Source organism: Chenopodium album, chromosome 24, assembly GCF_948465745.1.
Source record: "Chenopodium album chromosome 24, dcCheAlbu1.1, whole genome shotgun sequence".
In the NCBI taxonomy this organism is placed as follows: Eukaryota; Viridiplantae; Streptophyta; class Magnoliopsida; order Caryophyllales; family Amaranthaceae; genus Chenopodium; species Chenopodium album.
Genome location: NC_137857.1, coordinates 33,133,412 through 33,158,908, shown reverse-complemented (window position 1 = coordinate 33,158,908; position 25,497 = coordinate 33,133,412). Strand labels below are relative to the sequence as shown.

The following is a 25,497-nucleotide window of genomic DNA, read 5'->3' as shown; positions in this document are numbered from 1 at the left end:
ACTGTCGTTAAAAATGATAAAAATGAATTAATTCCCACTAGAACTGTTACAGGGTGGCGTATGTGCATTGACTATCGTAGACTAAATGTCGCCACTAAAAAGGACCACTTCCCTCTTCCCTTTATTGATCAAATGCTTGAGAGGTTAGCAAACCATAAGTTCTTTTACTATTTGGATGGGTATTCGGGATTTTTCCAAATCCCGATCCACCCTGACGACCAGGAAAAGACTACATTTACATGCCCTTATGGCACTTTTGCATATCGTAGAATGCCTTTTGGTTTGTGTAATGCGCCTGCTACTTTTCAACGTTGCATGATGAGCATTTTTTCTGATTTCATAGAGTCTATCATGGAAGTCTTTATGGATGATTTTAGTGTTTATGGTTCCTCATTTGATGCATGTTTAATTAACCTAGCTAAAATCCTGAAAAGATGTGAAGAATGCAATTTGGTTCTAAATTGGGAAAAATGTCACTTTATGGTGACAGAGGGAGTAGTCTTGGGTCATATTGTATCTGATAAGGGCATACAGGTGGACAAAGCTAAAATTTCAGTGATTGAGCAATTACCTCCCCCAGTTAATGTTAAGGGAGTTAGGAGTTTCTTGGGTCATGCGGGGTTTTATCGCCGTTTTATCAAGGATTTTTCTAAAATTGCTAAACCACTAACTCAGCTTTTGCTTAAGGATGCCCCTTTTGTTTTTACTGACGAGTGTCTTGAGGCTTTTGACAGGATTAAGCAGGCTTTGATATCAGCACCCATCATATGTGCTCCCGATTGGAACCTTCCATTCGAAATTATGTGTGATGCAAGTGACTATGCTCTAGGAGCCGTGCTTGGACAAAGGAAGGATAAAGTTTTGCACGCTATCTATTATGCAAGCAAAACTTTAGATGAGGCCCAAGTCAATTATGCCACCACGGAAAAGGAGTTTCTTGCTGTTATATATGCTTTAGAAAAGTTTAGATCATATCTTGTTGGTTCTAAAGTCATTGTTTTTACTGACCATGCAGCGTTGAAATATCTAATAGCTAAGGCTGAATCCAAGCCAAGGCTACTCCGGTGGGTTCTTTTGCTCCAAGATTTCAATATTGAGATAAGAGACAAAAAGGGAGCAGAGAACGTAGTGGCAGATCACTTGTCACGTATCAGGTATGATGAGGGTAAGGATTCTCTTCCTATAGATGATTCGTTCCCCGATGACAACCTGGTTGCAGTCGTAGAGAATCACCCTTGGTATGCAGATTTTGCTAATTATTTGGTGGGTGGTACTCTACCTCCTGACTTGTCCTACCAACAGAAAAAGAAATTCCTTTCTGATGTTAAACATTATTTTTGGGATGATCCTTTTTTGTTTCGTGAGTGTGCAGATGGATTATTTCGCAGGTGTGTTCCCGAATGGGAAGTTCACGGCGTCCTTACTAGTTGCCACACTTCACCCTATGGTGGACATCACGGCCCCTCTAGAACGGTGGCCAAGATTAACGAGTCAGGCTTCTTTTGGCCTACCATGTTTAAAGATGCTAACACTTTTGTGCAGGCTTGTGACTCTTGCCAGAGGACTGGCAACATTTCGCGGAGGCATGAGATGCCCCAAACTGGGATACTTGAAGTTGAAATATTTGACGTCTGGGGTATCGATTATATGGGGCCGTTCCCATCTTCCAATGGGAATTGTTACATACTTGTGGCCGTCGATTATGTGTCCAAATGGGTTGAAGCCATAGCATCACCAACAAATGACTCCAAGGTAGTCATCAAGCTATTCAAGAGAATCATATTTCCCAGGTTTGGTGTCCCACGAGCTATTATTAGTGATGGAGGTTCCCACTTCCACGAGAGACAGTTGGACAACTTACTTAAGAAGTATGGTGTATATCATAGAACCGGGCTTGGTTACCATCCCCAAACTAGCGGTCAAGTTGAGGTCTCTAATAGAGAAATCAAGGCGATTTTAGAGAAGGTAGTAGCCAAGTCTAGGAAGGACTGGAGTATGAAGTTAGATGACACACTTTGGGCATACCGAACGGCATTCAAGACACCAATTGGTACTTCACCTTATAGGCTAGTTTATGGTAAGGCATGTCATCTTCCCGTAGAATTGGAGTACAAAGCTTTTTGGGCAATCAAGGAGCTTAACATGGATTCTAAGGCCGCGGGCAAGAAGAGACTTCTCCAACTCAATGAGTTGGATGAGTTTAGATTGTCGGCCTATGACAATGCACGCATCTACAAGGAGAAGACCAAGAAGTGGCATGACAAGAGGATCCTACCAAAAGAGTTTACACCGGGTGATAAGGTCCTTCTCTTTAACTCTAGATTGAAGATTTTTCCAGGAAAGTTGAAATCTAGGTGGTCCGGTCCCTTCACTGTCACAAAAGTGAACAAATTCGGTTCGGTGGAGTTGGTGAATAACAAAGGTGAAGAGTTCAAGGTCAATGGTCAAAGACTCAAAGTGTATCATGATGGTGCTACCATTAGGGATGTGGAGGAGACTCTCCTAACTCCACTTCCTAAATGAGCTCAATGGAGGTAAAAAGGTCGTGCGGGACCTAGATAAACCAGCGCTTTGCGGGAGGCAACCCGTATTTTACTTGCTTTTTTTTTGTTTTTCTTTCTTTTTCTTATGAGAGGAGAGAGGAGGGAATTTAATGAGTTTTATGAGTTTTTGGTACAGTTTACAGGAAAGAGTTAGTCAATTTTTGAGGAAGAAAAGTTCGTCAAAACTTGCTCTCGGGCCCGGCCGGGCGGAGTTTCGCCCGACCGGGCGCGAGAGTTGACGTATACGGACTAAAAATTGGCCCGACCGGGCGGAAGGTCGCCCGACCGGGCGCGAGAAGAAGATCGAAAATCTTGAGAAATTGGCCCGACCGGGCAGTGAGACGCCCGGCCGGGCGCGAGGCGAAAGGAACCCAGGTCCCTCTGATCGCCCGATCGGGCGAAATGGCGCCCGACCGGGCGCGAGAGAGGGAGCTCATGACGAATGTGATCGCCCGATCGGGCGAAACGGCGCCCGACCGGGCGCGAGAACTGAACTGAGTGCCAATCAAGATCGCCCGACCGGGCGCCCTCTAGCCCGGCCGGGCGCGCCTTCCCCATCTCTTTTTCTTCCCGTCTTCTTCCTCTTTTCTCATTTTATTTCTCTTCCTTCGGCTTTATCTCTCTAAAAACTCTAAATTTCCTCTGACTTCTCTCTAAGATTTCTCCTCCTTCTCTTACCCAAATCCAAAACTTCTTACATTTTCTTACTCCTCTCTTCATCCTCTACATTCCTACATAAAAAAATTCTACATTTCCACAAATTCAATTTTCGACTACTACCTAATGGCGGCTAAAAGGGCTCGAAATTTGCTCGGGGGTAGCTCCAGCTCGTCCCAACAGTACGATCCAGCTCTTCAACTCGCTCAGTGGCCGACGATCAAGATCGCGACGGCGGAGCAACGGGAGAAATTGGAGGTGCTCTACGGAAGAGAGGTAATTCCCTCACGGTGGTTACACCGTCCCACTTTAGAAGCTTTAGGTTTATATGGTTTTGTTAGGAGATTTTTAAACGATATTGGTATGCGTAAATTTGTAGATATGCATTATGCGACATACCGTGAATTAACTTGTGAATTTTTGTCTTATCTTGTTATTCAAAACCATAAAAGTGGTCCTAAATTAATATTTAGGCTTAACAATAAAAATATCACTCTTTCTTTTGTGGAATTTTGTAAATTGTTTGAACTGGAACCGGAATTAAACAGACAATGGCATGCTGAGTTTAAAATGGAGGATGTGTATTTAGCTTTGACTGGTATTCCTCATGTTTCTGCACAACATGCTAGTGCTAGGCCTATCCACCACCCCGTCCCTAAAATGTGGCAAAGATTTGCCGGTGTATGTTTCCTAGGTAGAAATGAACCCCATAACTGTCAGACCAATGAACTAGCTGTAATTGGCCATTACATGTTTGGGTATGAGAAATTGAACATAGCCCGGTATATCATCTACCACCTAGGTAGGCACGCTACGGCCAGCAACCACCACACTACCCCCATCCGTCTTGGTGGCCTTATCACTAGGATAGCCATCAAGAAGGCCGGTTTTGTAGAGAGTGGACCCCACCGAATGACTAACATGGGACCCGACACCTACATGACCTCTAGGTACCTTGAGGAGCTTGGGTGGTTGCGGGTAGACGAGAACCAGGTCACCCATTGGTGCATTAGGACAGGGACTGAACAACCCTTGCCCATTTTTCCTTTGCCCAACCCAGACCTGACCGCCTTTCCCCCAGGGCAAGAGTCCTACGCTTACGCCCTGTTAGTTGCCCATGCTAGGGGTGAGGATCCACAGCAGGCCCAGGCTCAACCACAGCTCGTAGTTCAACCCATTCCACAGCCACCATCACCACCCCGACAGTCCCATTCCGTCCCTCACGGTGACTCTGACCCAGTTTGGGACTTGCAGAGTATTGGCCAGGCCATAGGTCGCATAGAGCAGACCCAGACCGAGTTCAGACAGATGATTGGTTCTGTCGACCAGAGGCTAGGCTACCTAGAGAGGAACCAGGGTAGGGGACTCTACCCCATTTATGATGATTATGCTCGTCGGGGCAACATTCCCGACGATGCTGTTTACCCAGACTGGTTCCAGCCCCCACCTCAGGGATATGATAGGGATCCCACTGCCCATGGTATTTACACAGACTATTCCTCGTTCCATGGGTACGGCCAGGACATTCCTTTTGGGGGACCGCCGGGGGGGACTTTTCACGCTAACTATTTTGGTGGTAGCTCTTTTGGTGCAGATGGTGCAGGTTCCAGTGGTGGAGCAGGTGGGTCCTCTCATATGGACCAGGATGAGGATGAGTAGCCAGCTGGGCTACTTTCGAGCCAATGAGGACATTGTCCGATCTTGGCTTGGGGGAGGATTTTTGGATTTGGTATATACTTTTCTCTTTCCTTTTCTTTATTTTTGTTTATTTTTGGTGTGTTTTGTTAGTTTAGATTTATTGCTTTTTAGTTTAGGTTATTGCTTTCCTTATATGAAAAATACAAAAAAAAATTGAAAAATCAAAAAAATAAAAAAATACGAACCAATGAACTGTAAATCATGCTTCCCTGTGCCCCATACTTGAGAAAAATTGTTTTGATTCTTGGTATTTGATTGTGAGCATTGTGGATTTGTTGATCATGATTTGAAGTTTAATTGCTTGGATTCCTAAACATGCGTCAATTTTGTCCAACTACTTGTGAATATAGTGCTTGACTAGTTGATTTGGTTAGGAATGTGTGTTAGTTCCTGGTATGTCAATGAATTTGAGTATTGATTTGCAACTATGAGTAGTGTTTCATAACTCATTATTATGCACATGTGGAGGACGAAGGCATTTGTTCTTTTAGGTAGCCTTCAGATTTATTTAGATACATTTGTTCCCTTCTTGCTACCCATGTTGTTGCCTTGACTTTTTATTGTTTTTGGCCACATTACAAGCCTATTTTGCCCCATTGGTTACTAGTCCCAAGCTTGGCTTGGGGGAGCTATTAGTGAGTGAGGTGAGAGAGAGTTTGTAGTGTGCACATTATTTGCACAACTTGGGCGGTTTTAAGAAGTTATTTGTTCTTGATCGTATTTTAAAGCAAGATGAGTTTAAAAGTTGAATTTTCTTGAAAAAAAATAAAATATGATGATATGAAAAAAAAAAGGAAGAAGTTCAAAAAAAGAAAGTGAACTTCTAAGAAAAAAAAAAGAGCAAAAGAAAAAAAAAAAGTGTTTGATGTTCAAATGTTCTAAGTGAAGGTTGATCAAAAGAAAAAAAAAAAATTGAGTTTCGTTGTAAATATTTGAGTTTGAGTTCAAAGTTTGTTTATTCACTCTTGTTCTATATTATCATATTTTTATGAGTGAATTTTTGTAAGTATTGGGATTGTTTTTTATGATTGGAGTATGTTTGGTGATTTATGTTGGAGTTAGTTTTGTTGGAGATGATTATGACCATTATTTTTGGTCATGTGTTTATTAGGATATGGATCCCTTAATGCATAGCTTTTCTCTCACATATTCCCAAATTTATCCTACCCTTTTCCCTAACCTTACATTAAAAGCTTTAAAGACCTTTTGACCTTGTGCATAGGGTTGTGTAAATATGAAAGTGTTGTTTATCAATGCAAGTTAAGACTTGACATATTCCGAGTCGACTATTAGGTTGAGTGTATGTCTTTTTAAACACACGAGTGTTGTGAGTTTGGGAGGGCATTGTTCACATTAAAGGGGTTGGGATGGAGAGCGATCGAGTACATCTTTTACTCGCCACATAAATGAGAGTTGAGTGTGTGAGCACTAGTCTTGAATTCTATATGCTCTTGTGGTTTGCTCTATTTGACAATTGTTGGGGATGAAGGGTGATTAGATGGATAAGATTGGTTGATTTTGAAGCATGTTCACTTGATTTACCTTGAATCGTTTGTGCTTGATTTTTGTATTGGGGTGAGGCATGTTTTATTTGTTCATTGAGGAGCTCTTTGCTTAGGGACAAGCAAAGGTTTGGCTTGGGGGAGTTTGATGTGTTCATTTTATATATATATTTATCCCCGTCCCTTGGTCGTAATTAGTAGTGTTTTTGGCACCTACGAGCCACTTTTATTACTAATTTGTGTTTTCCAGTGCTTTGGTAGTTTTGCTTGAGTTTTGTAGGAATTTGCGTACTTGGAGCAATTTCCCGGGTTTTTCGAGGAGCATCTACAAGTATTGGAAGACCGCGACCGCTTTCGATAGCCCAAGGCCGATTGGAGGGATCAAATCGGTGATTAAGGGCTCGGTTATGAAGATTTGAGGACTTGGGCCAAGTTCGGAGGCCCAAGAGTTGGAGATTTCGAAGCCCATGAGCATCGCCCAAGTCCACTCTCTCCGCCCGGAGGCGCGCCCGGTCGGGCGGGCCAAATCAACATGCGCCCGGTGCACGCGCCCGGCCGGGCGCGAGAAAGCTTTTGGGGAGAAAAAGGCGGGCCCGGTCGGGCGAGCCCTTGCCCGACCGGGCGCGTGTCATTCCTCAGAGACGATTAGCTTTCCGTTTTGTTTTGTTTTAGCGTTAACTCTTGCTTAGTATTAATGTAATTCTATTAGGCAAGATTAGGAGATCTTATCATTATTATTACTCTAGTTTAGTTTTTTCTCCCCCTTCTCTCTACTTAACTTTCTCTCTCTAGATTTTATTTCCTTTCCTTGTTCCTCACACTCTTGTAATTCCGCCGTCTTGGTACGATTTCTCCTTTAATTAATCTCAGTATTTTACTCTTTCCGATTTCTGTTATGTTTTGTTTAATTATTATGTTTTGTTTAGTTTTGATTATGTCCGAGTAGTTTAATTCTAGGGTTTATGGGGATCCATAATTAATATGAAGGGGTAATTTATTATTATTGATTATTGACTTTGCATAATAATTTCTTATTGAATTGTTCTAATTCTTTGCAATTGGATTATGAATCGAGCAGATGTAATTTGATTGTGAATGTTTAGCAATATTGAATTGATGAATCGAGCAGATGTTAATTCGATATTAAAGGCTATTTTCAATAGGAACTTAGATCTAGTAAATTGCGAGAGCCTGTTAGATCTATGCTGGTTAATAAATTGCGAGAGCCTGTTAATCATGTTATTTGTGCAATGTTGATTGATTGATTGTTATGTTTTATCCCGGAATATTAATTATTGGTGAACCTGTGACCCTAGACCTTCTTATATCTGATTTTCTCCTTAAACTTAATCTTCGTAGTATAGTTTCATATTATAACAACAATTTGGTTACCTTGATAATTTAGACTATATTAGTTAATTAGGAGTAGAAAGACCAGTTTCCCTGTGGATTCGACCCTACTTCCCTATCTACTTTAGTTAGAGGATTTAGGTATTTCTTTTGATTAGGTGATACGACTTTAGCCTGTCATATACCAGACAGTTGCCAAGCCCCACATGAGCATATTTTTTGGTTTAGGCTTAGAGAGAACTGAGACCTTCCCTCATGTATCTCATATTCACTTGGACTTGACTGGAAGGCTCTGTAGGTGGAAATTGCTTTGCTAATGTCCCTGGCCAACTTTGCAATCTTGGGGCATAAGTCATTATCCCCCCAGCTTTGTGCTCTGCCATGCCTTGAAGCAATCCTAACCATACACACTCTTCTAATTCCTGCTAATCAACCATATACGATTCATAAGTAATCCTAACCATAAGAGTTGTGTATTAACTGAAAAAAAAAAAATTGTACCTTCAATAAGTGTCAAAACAGGTCTGCACCTGTCAACTCCCAAAGTGGAGTTAAAACTCTCCACAAAGTTAGAGGTGTTTGAGTCATTGCATACATTAGGATCAAATTTGTGTTTGCTCCATTTTGATTGATCACCTAAGTTTGCAAACCAGACCATAACATCCTCTCCTCTTTCCTTTTGCAATCTTTCCATTGCTTTCCTGAAGGTGAACTTGTTTGTGGCATTGCATGCCCTCCAGAATAAGGTGTGGTGTACATCAAAGGGCCTAGGAATTCTTTCTTGTAGTTCCTGCTCAAGTATCTGCAGCAGTATCTCCTCTTAGCATCAGGCCACACATCTTTTAGGGCTAGATCAACACCCTGTTAATACAAGTAATGTCAGTGCAAGTAGTATATTATTACAAGTGCACACAAAATAGTATACAAAAAAATGGTGAACAAAGTGTATACCTTTTGTCTGTCAGATATAATTGTCCAATGTTGCCTGTTGGATTGCTTCACTATGTTGTAGAGATGCCAGAAGAAGTAAGACCAACTTTCCTTATCTTCAACACTCACAATGGCAAATGCTATTGGGTAAATTTCATTGTTGCCATCTGATCCAACTGCAGACAAGAGTATTCCACCATAATTTCCCTTTAAATGAGCCCCATCAACTCCAATCAAGGGTCTGCAACCTGCCAGAAAACCCTTCCATTGCCCAGCAAAACTGATAAACACACTTGTAAACAAATTCACCCTAGGAATGCTCTCACTCAGCTGCCAAGCTACAAATGCCTTTGACTCAAGATTAGTTTGGCAAATCATGTTAGCATACCTTGGCATCAAGGAGTAGGACTCATCATGTCCACCAAACAGTTCCTGAATCACATACCTTTTCAGCCTATATAAAGAAGCTTGTTTCATGTATATCCCATATCTCTGAAACAACAATTCATTCAATGCTTTTCCTGGAATATCAGGGGCAGCCCTAATATCTTCCATTACTTTTGGGGCAGCCCATTTCACAGTACATATAGGATTATATGTTTCCAAGCCCGTACAGTTGTGTACATCAGGCCATAATTTCTTGATAGCCCAAGTTTTACCATCAATTAACCTACTGGCATGCAATCTCCACTCACAACATTCAACATAGCATGTCACTGTGTATCTAGTGTTATCTGCAGCTACAACATGCAGAGCAAAACCTTCTTGGACTGCATAATCTTTCAAAGTCTCTCTTAAGTGTGCCTTGTCTATGAACAACATCCAAGGTCTAAGAACAATCTTCCCAAATTTCACATCCTCATACATTTCACCATTACCGTAAAGCTGTTTAAAATAGTTATCATCATCATCATCATCTATAAATCCAGACTAGAATCCCTACTCCCAGTTGTCTTCAATGTGGGGAAGTTGTCCTATGCCTTCCCTCTCATCTTCTGGCACATCACCATCTGGGATCACTTCACCATCTGAATCATCAAGCTTATCTCCAAAGCCTCCACCATCAGCATCCTCACTTGAGTCACTAGAATCACTGGGATCATCCCCACCATCACCATCAACATAAAAAATGACTTTCCTTGTAGCAGTTGGTTGACTACCTTCCCCACTCTCATTTGGCTTTTGCAACTCTCTAGCCTTACCCTTAACCCATAGCCCTTTCCTAACAACTGTACTCTTAGGCATTTTTCTAGTAAAAAGTGTGGGATTAGTGGTTGGATTTGGACCTCTTGTGTTTGGACTAGTTGACAGTAAAATGGTGGGTTGCTTGGTATTAGTTTCAACAGGGGAAACAGTGTGTGGGGAAATGGGAGATGGGGTAACTTCTCACCATCAGACACTAACAGCTTTGCCTTACCCTTACCCTTACCCTTACCCTTTCCCTTGCCCTTACCCTTGCCTTTACCCTTTCCCTTTGTTGTACCACCAACAGAGCCACCTACTTCTTCTCCCTCAGCATTATCTAGAGACTTACCCTTACCCTTTTCCTTGTCCATGTACTTTTCAAACTCCTTTCTACCCCTTCTATACTCTTTTTCAGTCTGCTTAGCACTATTCTGTTCATACATGTCTTCTATTTCAGTGAAAGTAGCATCTGGATCATAGTTTATAATCCTAGGGTCTGAGTCTTCCAATGAAGGGATAACTAGAGAGGCATGCCTTGTTGGTTGAGGTTCTGATTGGTATTTAAGCACCAATCTCCTCCTGGGTTTCAGTTTACTCCTAGTAGAAGGAGTAGCTTCAAGAGGGTTGGCTTCATGATCAATCTCAACTGGAGGTTCAAGAACAAGTGCAGCATCATCAAGAATTGGTTGATTATCATGTTGAGGTTCATTGACAAGTAGTTCATGTTCAATTGGTTGATTATCAGGTTGAGGTTCAATGACAGGAGGTGGGTTATGGATAGGTGCAAGTACATGTCCAATTGCTTGCATAGCTCTTTCAGCAGCTAGTTTGTTCCTCCTAAATTCAGACACTAGATCATTGAGGGAAGTTGAATTCACAACAGTTCCAACTAAAATCTCATAGACATTAGCTTGGGGAAATGTCCTAAAAAACCTTACGATACCACATCATCATTTATTGGCCAGTTCTTACCTCTATAAGCATATGCAAAAATAGGGTTAAGTATAACTACTCCTTTTTTCTGTAACCTATCCTCAAATTCTATGACTAAATCCATTAAGTTACACTCATCAAGGTCCACCTCAATGTCAATTCTATGCATCTTGTACTTAAATCGAAACACAACCCTATCATGCTCAATCATTCTGCAAATTCAGTATAAAATCACTTTCTTTAGAAACTCATCATGAATAACACACTCAACACCAATTTAAATATATGAAAAGACTGAAATTTAAGCAATCACTGAGCATAATTCATAAGTTACACTGTTACATGCACACAATTGCAAATTACACCATAAGTTACTGTTACATGCACACAATTACACCATTAATATATAAAAAAAATTTAAAATTTAGCAATCTAACAGGATCATATGTAAATTGAGCATAATTCAGATCTAAATCCTACAACAATTTCAAATTCTCCACAAAAGCAAACACATTTTGCAAACATGTATACATTATGTAAAACCTAACAAATCTCAACCAAAATTCCCAAAAATCATTAAAGAAGTGAGAACTAACCTTTAGAATTGCAAAGAAAAGGCTTCACTCGTGCGTCAGTTAGGGTTGCTCAGAGGAAGAAGAACAGGGGAGGGTGCAATGAAGTTGAATGATCAAAAAAAATTTGAAGTATTAAATGGTAGTGGTTGGGCTTTGGGGGTATTAATGACCAGGGGGGCATTTTTGTTAGTTCTAGTTAGCGTTCCCCAGCCCATTAACCCTCCTAATTAAACAAACTTAACGTTTGTTTAACGTTGAGATCACTGTAGTAATAATTAAGGGTAAATTATAAGGGTACTACTGATAATGAAAGTTTAATGAAGTGTACCATTGATAAAAGCCAAAACCACAAGGGTATCATTGATAATTTCCCTAAAATTTTTATGTTATGATAAAAGAGCTTTTATGTTATATTATGCAAGAGGCCGGAAATCTGGGATTCTGAATTCATGAGTTCATTGACTTGCTTACTCTATCTGTTATGTTATGTCTTCTGATCTACTCGCCTTCCTCACTGGAAAGAATCATCTCTCTCTTCTTTTGCTCACCATTTTTTATTTTCTTTGGTCAATGATAATACTTGTACTTCGTATTGATTAGTAAAATAAAATTGCGTGCAAGTAAGTTTAGATGTCCAATTGTTACAATTGTAGATATTATTTTTTTTATTTATTCCTCATGCTATTTAGCCTCTTGCTACTGACTTGGTCGCATACTGGCCTAGCTTCTTATACCACACGCACTGACGAGGCATTCTAGGAACATGAGTGGAATAAACATGGAACTTGTTCCGATCTGTCTCTTGTGGAATATTTCCATAATAACTTAAATTTGGCAAAGACTAACGCCCCTAAACTTTTGCCGGCTCTTAAAATAAAAGGTAGTGAATTTTGTAAAATTGTGTTAAGTTATTATGTGGTTGATTATAAAGTTTGTTATGTGCTTATTATGTGTTTATGTTCGTTGGTTATAGGCGTTACCCCTTCTCGCACCAAGGCATACCCTTTAAGCGATTATATTGACGAGATAATCATAGAAATATATTGTATTCCATAAATGGAAGCCACAGATACAATAATGGGTTAGTAACTTCGTAAAGTATATGACAATTACTCACCGACATGTACTCTATAAATTGGAGCTTATTAGTGCTTCATATTAGGTTGCAAAAAAAAAAAAAGTACTTCATATACTTTATATGAGTACTAATTAAGCTAGCTCTACCATTATAGTAGCTGCTCCTTCGCCTCCATCTCCATCACATCCTCATCCTCCACCGCCTCCCTCTCCTCCATCCGACTTTGTCCTTCTTGCTCTACAATGACCCAAAAGTCTGTGTCAGGCATCACGGTGTGTGACTGTCCCGAGCACGAACCAAGGATTTTCATTACATGGTGGGTGGCTTATGGATCAGTAGCAGATCTTAGACTAAACTATATGGGAGGCCAAGTTATAAAATTTAGTAACTTCTAATTAAAATTATAGATATATATAACTATTTACAAAAAACAATAATCTGACCGGTGTCAAGTTTAAAATAAATGACATCAATCGACCTCAGTTAACTATTATAGAAACTTGTTACATACAATTCAAATATGATAATTAAATAATAAATCACTATAAGAAAACAATATGCGAGTTTGACGTAAAATCTTACTTTACACAACTTATATGAGCCAATAGATGCAAACAACATATAACGATACATGTACAATATATGTCCGGTACAAAAATAATATAATATAATTATTTAAAAATACATACCATTTAAAAGTAAAAGGGAATGTAATTTGGTTGATTTGGTTGTTGCTCACATAGTCACATCTCATAGATTGTATGTTACAAGTTTGAAACCCAGTTGGCAGCTGGATAATGGAAGGAGCAATTTTGTTATGGCAAATATGGAATACAAGTTTTTAACAATAATGGGGGGATCGGATATCGATGTCCCACACCTTGTTGTTGTTAAACGAACTAGCTGCGGATTTGACACTATAAAACTTAATTGTGATGCTCTTGGGTTGGAAGGCTCAATGGTTGGGTTGGAAGGCTCTAGGGGCTCTTCTTCTTGCAGCTACAAGGAGGGTCTGAGGCTTTTGTGAGCCGATTATGGCACAAGTGAAAGCTGTAGTTTTGGCACCAAAGTTAGCAAGAAAATATGGGATCAACAAGGTTGTTAACGACTCTGATAACTTTCTCTTGTGACGACGAGGCTTAACAAGGCAACAATTCACTTAACGTACAAGATATTCATTGTTCCTTTTGGAGTAGAACTAGTACGAGTTAATCATTGCCTGTGTGAGATTAACTTGTATGTTTTGATAGACTCTTTGTCTTTTTCTTAATATAATTCTCTAGTTATAAAAAAAAAAAAAAAACTATTCATTAGTTATATTGAGTAGTTATATTATTTAATTATTGGCACCTTTTCATCAATGTTTCATTTTCTATATGTAGATTGTAGATGTTGTTCTCACTTCTGAAGTGTTGATTTTTTAATTACACTCATATAGTAATGGGTACTAATCTAGTTTGTTCACAGGTTTCTTATACAAGTATATGGTTGCCGCTGTAAATGCTAGGAAGCATTCTGATTTTTTGGGTTAGATTAGAATTATTTGCTTAATGGTCTTCACAACACATACACTTTATAATGTATATAGTACGATAAATACAGTGAAAGAAGTATGTGAGTCTAGTAGATCATAAGTATATGATAGAAGATGCGAGATAAAAAAATTCTTGGAATTTAAAGTAGTGGACAGTAAGAATGTAATGACAGTAATGAGTCAAGTTCAATAAGTCAAGATAATAATCCAAGAAATATATGGTGAATATATGACTTTATCAACAAGGGCTGCCCGGTCAATCTTTTTGATTGAATTAACTTGTCAATCTATTTTGCAAAGTCATGAGACTCCATACGTTGATATGAATTAGCTATTACTCATTCCACAAACCACATGTATCCAACATCCATCAATTCAATTCCATGACGCCGTTTTGTTAAGCTTGTTTATGTTATACAACATCGTCGAGTGGTACCAATTGGCTGTTGATTTGGGACTACACTTAGTAGGAGAACTCGTGTAGTCGTGTTTGTTCGATCACTCGCAACAACAAGAATTTTTTTTTTGCAACGAAGTATAATATTTGTTAATAGCAAAAAAAAAAAAAAAAAAAATCTACGAAGTATAACATAATTACAGAGTCAGTTAATGAAGTTTCTCCAAAACCTCAATCCTCGACTCTCAAGAATTTAGATTTTTTTTTTAGCTATAACCTCCCATTAAAAACTTCCATCATTTTTTTTAATAACTTCCACCTTTCCTTTTTTTTTTTGAGTCGTATATACACTTTTTTCAGTGCGTTTCTGGTGCAGCTAGCCGCACAGTGCGATAGGGTGTTGTAGGAGTTTATAGGTACTACGCAGCGGAAATAATTTGAATCATATTCAATTAAGCAACTAATCCCAAGAATCACATGCATAACACACAAGACACATAATCATACCTTTGAAGCGTGAATTCCACGAAGCTATTCGACAAGCAAATCAGGGAGAGAATAGAGCCCTAAGTGTTGCTCCTCTACTTAGTCCACGAGATTCGAACGAGCCGTCCACCAATACTAGATTGGTCGAGAGATTGAAGAAAACCGCGATCACCACCTTTTCGGACAACCGACCACCACACGAACCACCACCACCACGAGACACCACCGTGCGCCGAGGAGGAGGAGAGAGCCGTGAGAGAGAGGAATATGAGAGGGGTTGGGTTTCGTGTTTGCTAATTCGGGTTTGATCAAAAGATCAGTAAATTGCATACTTGCAAACCTAGGCACCTAGTCTATTTATAATCTCAATATAATTAGACTAGGGCACGAAGCCCAAACTCCTTTTAATCCTCTATATGGCCGGCCACCTAGAGTGATGAGGCCCATGATGGGCCTCGTCCTCTAATGCTCGATCTAGCCCCTTTGTGTGACCTTATAGGATCCGTCCAATTGGGTTTTGGCCTATTTTACTAGTCCAAAGATCGTAAGTACCTATAGCTATGGCAAAACGACGACCCAAATGTCCGGACTTAATTATCTCCATAATTTGATCCAATTATATATCTAGTAATTGCACTCGACGAAGACATAACTCCTTCAATCTCCCACTTCAAATTCCTTAAGTCAATACATGTGTCGATTTGATAATATGATTGCATCACATGTCGAGATCATATTAATCTACAAATCGTTACTTGAAAGTTGAGTTAGAATTACAAAACCAAATGATTACTGAGTAATGCATTTGAACGCGGCCACGTATTTTCTGAATTATTCCTCTTCAAGCGGCCATGACACATTTCTCGAGTTGGCACTTGTCCAAAGCTTGCTTGTAGGTATGGATTCCAACCATTCCAATAAGAAAATTTTAGAATCCACCATAATTTCAACAAACTGTTTGTTTCGATCCTAAGTAACCTACGATAGGTATGAGTGACAATAGAATTATTCTCTTCAACTCTTTGAAGCCTTTTATTCTCGTAGGACGGGAAGTCTCACTACTTGAATTAGCTTGCTTCGACACATGTTTTATCAAATTAGCTGATTTCATGCGCCTTCGTCTCTGATGTAGTGTTATCCACATCCATTTGTTGCTCGTCTCATCGAGATCTAACTTTACTCCCACTTGGCTTTGTAGGAAGACATTTTTTTTCTATAAAGACACTATCGCGAGCAACAAACATTTTGTTTCTACGCAATTGTAGGAATAATACCTCTGATTTAGGGTCTTATTATGTCATCTTTGTAAACATTTTACATAGATTTTATAACCCTTGAATCCTATTAGAAAAGATAACTTTGGAACATTTCCAGTCCATATTATGAAATCTTTTTCTACTGCTTTGGTTAAGTTTCTATTTAGTATATTTGCAATTGTTGTTGTTCTAATGCATATCTCCAAAACGATATTTGTAAATCATTGAATCTTGGATCGAACCATGGCAAGCAAAGTTTGATTCCTGCTTTACATATACAATGTAATTGTAATGTTTTTGGATTGTGAACTAATTCAACAATTCCTTTAGATGATCATTTGTTTTTGAGTTAAATATTTATCACAACAATCATATTGTGGTGCTAAATTGTTTATCTCAAACTGATTTTACATTTCATTTTGGAATTTTGAACATTTCAATGATTCCAGCTTTTATTTCGTTAAGTAATTATCAACATATTAACTTAAATCGTTAAAAAGAGCAATGAAATAGTTAAATCTCTTGCTAATTTTGAATTTATGGTACACTCACATGAGTCACATCATATCATAATTTTCTTTAACCGAATTTATATCATAATCCAATATCGCCATATTAAACATGCATGATACATGCCGATAAAGGTTACAATAAAATACATGTGACTTAAAACTTTAAAAGCCATGTCTATCATGAGGCTCAATACGCATCCCATATTAGTTATAATTAATTTAAATTAATTATTAGATTTGAATTATACTTGAGATAATTTTATTTGAATTCATACTTACCCAATAACTCAAATTCAAAATGATTATTTTTATTAAACCACAAATGCAACCAAAAAATTTAAAAATGTGAAAAAAAAGTCACGAACGACGTCGTTTCACATGAGTTCATCCTGAAAAAAAAAGAAAAAATTACAGTAAAAATGAAGTAAACAGTGACACTTTTTCCATTAAATAAAGCCTCTGAAAATTTCCGCCTCTCCTGTTTGTCTCTTCCTCCATTTCAAAATTTTAAAGTTAGCTCTTCTTCCAAATCACACTAAAAGTGGAGCTTCCCCAATTTTTTAATTTTTTTTTCTTTTTTTTTTTTCAATTGATTTAAGTTTTCTCGTTGAATTTTTGCATTATATATTCAAGTAAAACAATCAATTTCATTCAATTTTTAAAAATTCTTTAAAAAAAACCCCTAAAAAATGGAGATAACTACTGGCCCAATTTCTACATGCTCTAAAGAACACCAGAAAATTTATCAGCTATGGTTTCCAGTTGCTGATTCAGGTATTTTTTTTTTCATCAATTTCCCCATTTTTTTATTTTTATTTTTGTTGTTTTTTGAATTTGGGTTTTGTTGTTTGAATTAATTTTATGAATTACTGTGTTTTTATTTATTTATTTTTTCTGGGTAGATGGAGATGGTCGTATTACTGGAAATGATGCAACCAAGTTTTTTTCCATGTCTAATTTGTCCCGATCTGACCTTAAGCAGGTAATTTTACACAATTTGTCGATTTTTTTTTTTCTTTCAAATTATACATTTTCTAGGGTTCTTATTTCAGCTGAAGTTTTCAGTTGAAATTTTATGTTTTAGTTTTGATGAATGGGTATTTTGAGTTTTGATATTTGCTCAATTATTTAATTTTGAGAATTATAGTATTCTATTGCCTGTTTCATTTTGAGCATTTCACTAAAACTTTGTTAACAACCTCTAACTCACTAACTGTATGGATTATGGAATGTTAAACTGTTTGATAATGGGATTGTTCCGAATTCGATGTAAGCCAATTGGTGGTGTTGTTTTGTTGTGTATTTACTCAATATTCATTCTCTTATTTTACTTGACTGGTGAATGTTTTAGTGATCAAAGAGTATTTTGATAGGAGTTGAGCTCAGTGAAGCTTGATTATGGTTCATGTTAAATGATTATGTAATCTCCTACGAAATATTATCTTGTGTCATGAGCTGTGATGTTATGGCTTCTCCATAAAATTATCTCGGAAGATCATTCAGTTATTCCGATCTTTGTATTCCAAATGCTGTAACGATGTGCTCACCTAGGGTGACAACATGACGTAGATGGGGAATTCTCAAGTTACCGTCTATTATACAATAGGTGTTATAATTTTGTCAATCAACTTATTGTCTATTGAGTAGATGTTAATCAGCTCAATATGTAGGCTATAAAAGTTTTGGTGATCAACACATTTATTACTAAGCATGAGTGGAAAGTGATTGCTTTTTGACATGGTTCTAACATATATCCTTTTAAGGTATGGGCACTAGCAGATACCAAGAGACAAGGTTACTTGGGCTTTAAAGAATTTGTTGCTGCGATGCAGGTTGGTATATATTAGTTGAAGTCAATGCTTATTTTGTATAGCGTAGTTTAAGTCATAGGTGTAACTTATGGCACTATGTGAATTATTCACTGTTATAGTGAATATAGTGATTCGATATTCTTAGATGGAATGTTTTTTATTTTATCTTTACAGCTTATATCTTTGGCTCAAGCTGGAAAGGAGCTGACTTCTGATCTTCTGAGTAATGCAGGTAAGTGTCTAAGTGAATATTTTGTTTTTGCTCATTAAATTGCAGATTTAGCCTAAAAGTCATTGCAAAAAAGTTTTACCATTCTTTCCTACCTGTTTTGCTCAGCCACCCTCTCCCCTATTTTTGATATATCAAGTTGTTATGACTTTTGACATATTTTGTTAAGAATTTAAATGGCTTTAATAAATGATTGCATTGTACATACCATTAAAATCTTGATTTTGTTGTATCATATCACATGTCAGACCATGTCTATATGTACTGATTGGTTTGCTTGCTTCAATTATTTTTTATACTAGTATTTTTTTATTTAAATCATGGGTTATGGGTGAATCTAATCGATAATACAAGCTCAAGATAGAATTTCCAACTTTTTTTTACTTCCTTAATGGTAGTGATTTCTTAGGCATGTTGCCTGCAGTTAGAACTTGTTTTTGTCATAATTTGTTATCCATTGCTCTTGTACTTAAAGTAAGCATTATGAACTGGACAACCTTCATACTTCTATTGTAGCATTTGCCTGATAAACTGCAAATTTGTATCCTGGTATCATACTTTATATTTCCATCATACGATTAATTAACTGTATTTTATTGGCGGTGATTTTTAGCTATGGAGGACATCCAACTCCCTATCATGGCAGGGCTGGATGCGCTACTTGCTGTGAGTATTATCTCTTAAAATTATAACTGATTTAACTCTATCTATTATCAATATATAGCTAATATGCTTGTTCTGTTATTAGAAGAAGAAGAAGACTACGACAACATATGTTGAACCTGAAATAAATGGTTAGGCCTGCTCATTTGGCACAAGTTGTAAAAAGGCTCCATCTAAGTTATTACTAATCATTTTATTATTAATGTTGAAGGATCTCCTCAACAACAGTCACCACCTACATCGAATTGGTTCAGTTCAAAGCCCTCAAAGAAGGTAATGACATGCTTAGTTGTAGCAGAAATTTCACTCATTTCTCTATATTTTCTGGTTTCAGTTGCTGTTTTTTGTTTCTCTGAGGAACTTGGAGCATGTATGCATGTGTCTTTTAAGAAGGCTTGCAACAATGCATTTGCTACCATTTGTTTTCTTGTTATAATTTTCTATATTCTTCTTATTTCCTCGAATTACCCACAAGTGTTGTTTTGCAATGTGAGTGTGTGTTATTCTTTTAAAATAGTGTTTCCAGGAATGTCTTTTTAAATATTAAGCAGAATCATTAGAAATGAATCTTTGTAATAGACTTATAAGCTTATTTTCTTGGTAGGCAATTTTTGTTTTCTTTAGTAATATGATATACTTGTGGGTATTTTTAAAATTATGTACTACGTACATACTCCATATAAGAGTTATTGATTTTGATTGTTTCAGTGATGTTTTCCCCTCAATATTATCTTGTGCCAGATACCCCTTAGTGCAGTAACTTCCATAGTTGATGGTTTGAAGAGATTATACATTGAGAAGTTGAAGCCATTGGAGACTACCTACCGCTTTCATGACTTTGTTTCACCTCCACTGGTGAGTTAGAAGTCAGTGTTTTTTTTTTTTTTTTTTTTTTTTTTTTTTTTTTTGTAAGCGGTGTGATTGTATGAATACAGTATTTATGCTGTTGAATTTGAAGTCAGTATTTTTTTTTTGCAGACAAACAGTGATTTTGATGCCAAACCGATGGTTATGCTATTGGGACAATATTCTACTGGGAAAACTACCTTCATAAAGCATTTGCTGAAATGTGAATATCCAGGTCATTTACGTTGCATACATGTGCATCCAGTTGTGTTCAGACCCATTATTTTCGGTTATCTGATGAACTATTTGCTGTCCGACTTTCAACAGGAGCTCATATTGGACCAGAGCCTACTACAGATCGTTTTGTTGTCGTCATGGTATTCTCCAGCTTGCATTATATTTTTTGTCGAGTCTGGATCCTGCAGATCAAAAGCAATGTCCATTTCTTTCTTCTTCCTTTTGTTAACTAAGTTTTGTCATATGTTCAGTCTGGACCTGATGAGAGGAGCGTTCCTGGGAACACGATTGCTGTTCAAGCGGACATGCCATTCAGTGGTCTCACAAACTTTGGCGGGGCATTCTTATCAAAATTCCAGTGTTCGCAAATGCCACATCCTGTAAGGGATTAATCTACAGTTCATTTTTACTGTCAAGCAGTCGAGCTGTTAATTTGCGTCTTGCTAATTTAAAAAACTTTCATCTTTTTTATCAGCTGTTGGAGCACATAACTTTTGTTGACACACCCGGAGTTCTGTCTGGAGAGAAGCAGAGAACTCAGAGAAGCTATGACTTTACTGGAGTGATCTCATGGTTTGCTGCAAAGTGTGACCTTATCCTTTTGTTGTTTGATCCTCACAAACTTGACATAAGTGATGAGTTTAAGCGAGTAATTTCATCTCTGCGCGGTCATGATGACAAAATCCGTGTTGTTCTGAATAAAGCTGACCAAGTCGATACCCAGCAGGTAAGATCTTTGATTTACAAATCCTTAGTCCTATAGGCTATGGATTTTTACTTATCTAAAATAACTTTTTAAAAAGGATTTAATGATTGTGGCCTATTTTATATATTGCAGTTAATGAGAGTATATGGTGCGTTGATGTGGTCGCTTGGGAAGGTCCTAAATACCCCTGAGGTCTCTCGTGTTTATATTGGGTAAGTATTGCCTTTTGGTTCTAACTTATTGGCTAATCAGATTTGCATGTTTATCTTATGTCTGAAATATCTTAATCCATGGTAACAAACTGCTGGGTCCTTTGTATACTATATTACTACTGTTAATCATTGTTGCTTAGACTAGCTTTTGTCATTCATTTAACCGACTTTTCAGGCTTCAGCTCATGTCATTTACTCCCTCCTAGTGCTTAAAGCCTTAATTATATTTTCTTCAGAGCTGAGTCCTCTATATTAATTTATTCTCTTTCTTTTGGTGGTTTGAGGTTTTGTGACCTAAGCTTTAATATGTAATTTAATGCAATTAAACATTGGAGATGTTAATATGTGCTAAATCAATATAATCAAGCCATGATTCATCTTTTTCAGTTCATTCAATGACAAGCCTATTGACGCTGAAGCAATTGGTCCAATGGGAAAGGATCTTTTTGAGAGAGAGCAGAATGACCTTCTTACTGATTTGAAGGACATTCCAAAGAAAGCTTGTGATAGACGAGTATGCCCCTTATTTTTTAAAAAAATTTTGCTCATATCTTTTCCCTCCTTGACCAGAGACTAATTTTACTGTCTTATCATACAGATAAATGAATTTGTGAAACGTGCTCGAGCAGCTAAGATTCACGCTTACATAATTAGTCACTTGAAGAAAGAGATGCCTTCGATGATGGGGAAGGCTAAAGCTCAACAACGATTAATTGATAATCTTGAAGATGAATTTCTCAAGGTTTATATTCATTTCTGTATCTCTCTTTTTTGTCTTTTCTCATTTTTCCATTTCTATCCTCACATGCTATGTACGTTGAAACTTTGCGAAACAGGTTCAGAGGGAATTCCATTTGCCAGCAGGCGATTTTCCATATGTGGAGCATTTCAGGGAAGTTCTAGGTGGCTATAGTATTGACAAATTTGAAAAGTTGAAACCTAAGATGATTCAAGCTGTTGATGACATGCTTGGCTATGATATTCCAGAGTTACTCAAGAATTTTAGAAACCCATATGAGTAAATTTGAACGAAACCCCAGAATCTGAACTTGATGGCTACGACACGTAGCTTTTGTAGATAGTTTTGTGGTATGCTTTTATTTAACTGTAATTCAATGGATTTTATATAAGAGGCAAGCCATGTTGCCATCTCCGGTGCCTATCAGGTGAATGTCCATTGCAACTGGGATAAATGAACAAACTGCTTGGTAATTTTGATGAAAATTATTTTTGGTATTCATATAAATGCTTGATTTTGAACCTCAATACTTATTTATAGATGAATGTCCTTATTTTAGAACTAATCTGCCGGAGAAGTCCTTTTGCTTGTTGATGATATTGATCCATTTTTCAGGAAATACTATTTAAAAAATCTGCCATTTGGTTCATACATTGAGATAATATAAACAAACAATTTAAGTTGTGCTTAACCAATATTATGATTTTACAAGATCTTTGGAAAGAGTATTAACATAGTTATTCTCATTGCTTAGATTATGTAGAAAATTGTTGGTTTTGGTGGTTCCATGATTTCCACAGTGCCTTCAAGCATTTTAGCAACCTTTCCCATGGATGGTCTCATCTCCGGCCTCTCCTGAACGCACCACATTGCTGTCTTCACCATACGTTCAATCAATTTGAAGTGCGTCTTACCATCATAAGAGTGTTTAATTTGACGATCTAGAATTTCCTCTATCCTCCTTTCTTCGATTGCCATTTCAAATGCCCAATGTGGCAAATACCATTCTTCACTTGCAACAGAGGAAGGTCCTTGAATTAGATTCCTTGCCCCAGTCACAATTTCCAAAAGTACCATGCCAAAACTAAACACATCAACTTTGGAGGTGATTGAGTCATTTTTCACCCATTCAGGCGCTAGGTAGCCTCGTGTGCCACGAATCCTTGACTTGGTTACAATCTGCTCCTTCTTCTTCAGTTTAGACAGCCCAAAATCCGCTACCTTGGGGCAAAAGTCATCCCCTAAAAGTATATTCTCTGGCTTAATGTCACAATGTAAGACCCATTCTAAACACTCCTCATGCAGGTATGCAATTGCTCTTGCCACACCGAGGGCAATCCTATACCTGATATTCCAATCAAGTATCGGCTTTTGCTTGACACCGGTCATTGCTGCTGTCTCATTTGTTTCGTCTCTTCCATCACACACATCGTGACCTGATCTAAAGAGATATTTATCGAGTGATCCATTAGGGACATGCTCGTAGACCAAAATCCTACGACCCTTCTCATTACAAAAGCCCCATAAACGAACCAAATTAAGATGGTGCATACGTGCTATGATAGTCACCTCACCCCAAAACTCCGCGTCACCTCCGGTGACATTTTTCAAGCACTTAACAGCCACTGGACGACCATCTTGCAACTTTCCTATGTAAACATCACTAAAACCACCGTTTCCTATGATGTTTTCCTTAGAGAAATCCTTTGTTGCTAATTTTATTTCAGCATAGCTAAACCTTTTGGGCCCAGATGTTGGCAATAGCCCAAGCCCAAGTGTTTGGGCCATATCTCGGTACTTCACATACCTCTTCAAGAAGGCCCAAAACAAAAATCCTGCACCAGCAATTTCAGTGGTAAACAGGATAATTATAATTATTAAATTTCGGGTCGTCCTGTTGGACTCTGCAGAAGGATCCGGTAAACTAAATTGGATCGGGCATGTAGTATCAAGTACTTTCGACATGCCCGTAAAGTTACTTGGATCGGTTTCCGAATAGTCCACCCTAAGATAGAAAGCCATCTCCGTACCCGGGGACCAATACCCGTTCAAGAGTCTATCTAGTTGGAGCACACAATAGCCCAACCCATCAAACTTAAATCCGAACCCGAGGCATCTTTGATTTGCCCTACACTTAGACTTGCAATTAGCCAAGTTAAGTGTTTTTACACTAGTTTGATTTGACCCACCCGAGTAATTCACATAATCGAGCCTTAAAAACTTGGTTTTACCCATATCAACAATCGGATTCTTTCTCACACACGAGTCTGACCCAGTGCTCCGCATATAACCCGGTGGGCACACACATTCGTAACCCGAAAAAGTTAACCCATCACTATAACAAATATAACCCGGCCCACATAAACCATGTATTTGACAAATCTCAAGCACAGCAATCCAAACAGGAGCCCATGTGTGCTTATTCGGGTCATAACTAAAGAAACGAAGGTTCCCATCATCACCCAAGGTAAGTCTTCGGGTTCGGTTCTGCCCGAAATCCGCCAAAGTAATCGGGTTCCCACCATTTTGTTGGACTAGCCCATCAACACCAAAACTCACAAATGGATTAGCGGCAGTCCAATACGCCGACCCATTAAAAACCAAACTACTTGACCCGTTAAAGCTAAACTTCCCATTTCTAGAAACCAAAACGGTGCCGTTTCCAAAAGTTTGATTCGGAAGAAAAGTATCAGTTGGGTGATCAAAACTCTGCCAAGAACCAAACACCAAATTCCCATCATCCCTGAGAAACAATCCGGTGGAGTTCGAGTTCACTGAAGTTGGGGTTGACCATATTGTGGGCCCAGAAGAGCCGTTGGTTAGCCGAAGCTGACCATTAGAAGTGATGATCAAAGAAGCCGATGCTTGAACAGGGATATCCCAGTTGGCAGACCAAACTACGGTTTGATCAGATATGTTGTGGTACCAAATTGAGAATGTAAATAGGTTTGAAGAACCCGGGAAATGTCGAAAGCCGGCTGCGAAGGCCGAGCCAGGGGAGATAAGGGTTTTGTTCTGAGAAGGTTGCCATGGGAAGTTTGAGGTGTTGAAGGAGGAAAGGGATTGAGCAGAGGAAGATGGTGAAGATTTTAGAAGGTTAATTATTAGGAAATTAAGGAGAATTAATTGGAATTTCATTTTTTTTTTTATTTTTTGGAGGGATTGTTTGGGATTTTGGAGGGGTTTGAGGTGTGAGTGGTTGAAGGTGTTTTAATGGCGGCTATCATTTGAATTATTGGTATTTTTTTGACATTTGACAGATTGACCATTGACTTTTTTCAATAATGGCATAGGTTAAATTATTTATTGACAACTTGGTATTTATTAATTTGATATTAAGTTAAAAAAAAAAAGAGAATTTATAAGTTTAAGTTTAGACTATAGAGTGATGCAAAATTTTGTATTTCTTTCATCCTTT

At 38.1% G+C, this 25,497-nt stretch overlaps 3 protein-coding genes across 4 annotated transcripts; 1 reads left to right on the top strand and 2 right to left on the bottom strand.

Annotated features, from left to right (window-relative positions):
* Nucleotides 1-7,927: 7,927 nt before the first annotated feature.
* LOC145610886 (uncharacterized) lies at nucleotides 7,928-9,547 on the bottom strand. Its single transcript, XM_081666148.1, has 3 exons — nucleotides 8,702-9,547; nucleotides 8,401-8,611; nucleotides 7,928-8,172 (listed from the first exon to the last, which is right to left on the bottom strand). The coding sequence occupies exons 1-3, from the start codon at nucleotides 9,545-9,547 to the stop codon at nucleotides 7,928-7,930; spliced, it is 1,302 nt and encodes a 433-aa protein (XP_081522274.1).
* A 7,564-nt stretch (nucleotides 9,548-17,111) lies between these two features.
* On the top strand, nucleotides 17,112-22,606 carry LOC145610143 (EH domain-containing protein 1-like). Of its 2 annotated transcripts, none has more exons than XM_081665410.1 (16): nucleotides 17,112-17,410; nucleotides 17,539-17,618; nucleotides 18,400-18,468; nucleotides 18,622-18,679; nucleotides 19,290-19,342; nucleotides 19,428-19,470; nucleotides 19,551-19,612; nucleotides 20,081-20,194; nucleotides 20,318-20,420; nucleotides 20,513-20,562; nucleotides 20,674-20,802; nucleotides 20,898-21,149; nucleotides 21,261-21,340; nucleotides 21,728-21,854; nucleotides 21,939-22,082; nucleotides 22,177-22,606. In XM_081665410.1, exons 1-16 carry the CDS (start codon nucleotides 17,326-17,328, stop codon nucleotides 22,360-22,362), a joined length of 1,635 nt encoding a protein of 544 aa, XP_081521536.1. In that variant the 5' UTR covers nucleotides 17,112-17,325; the 3' UTR covers nucleotides 22,363-22,606. The 2 variants fall into 2 exon arrangements, with proteins under 2 accessions (XP_081521536.1, XP_081521535.1); XM_081665409.1 differs by having other exon boundaries at nucleotides 19,425-19,470.
* Nucleotides 22,607-22,703: 97 nt separating this feature from the next.
* LOC145610141 (G-type lectin S-receptor-like serine/threonine-protein kinase At2g19130) lies at nucleotides 22,704-25,360 on the bottom strand. Its single transcript, XM_081665408.1, has one exon. It carries the CDS (start codon nucleotides 25,215-25,217, stop codon nucleotides 22,830-22,832), a length of 2,388 nt encoding a protein of 795 aa, XP_081521534.1. The 5' UTR covers nucleotides 25,218-25,360; the 3' UTR covers nucleotides 22,704-22,829.
* Between the last annotated feature and the right edge of the window lie 137 nt (nucleotides 25,361-25,497).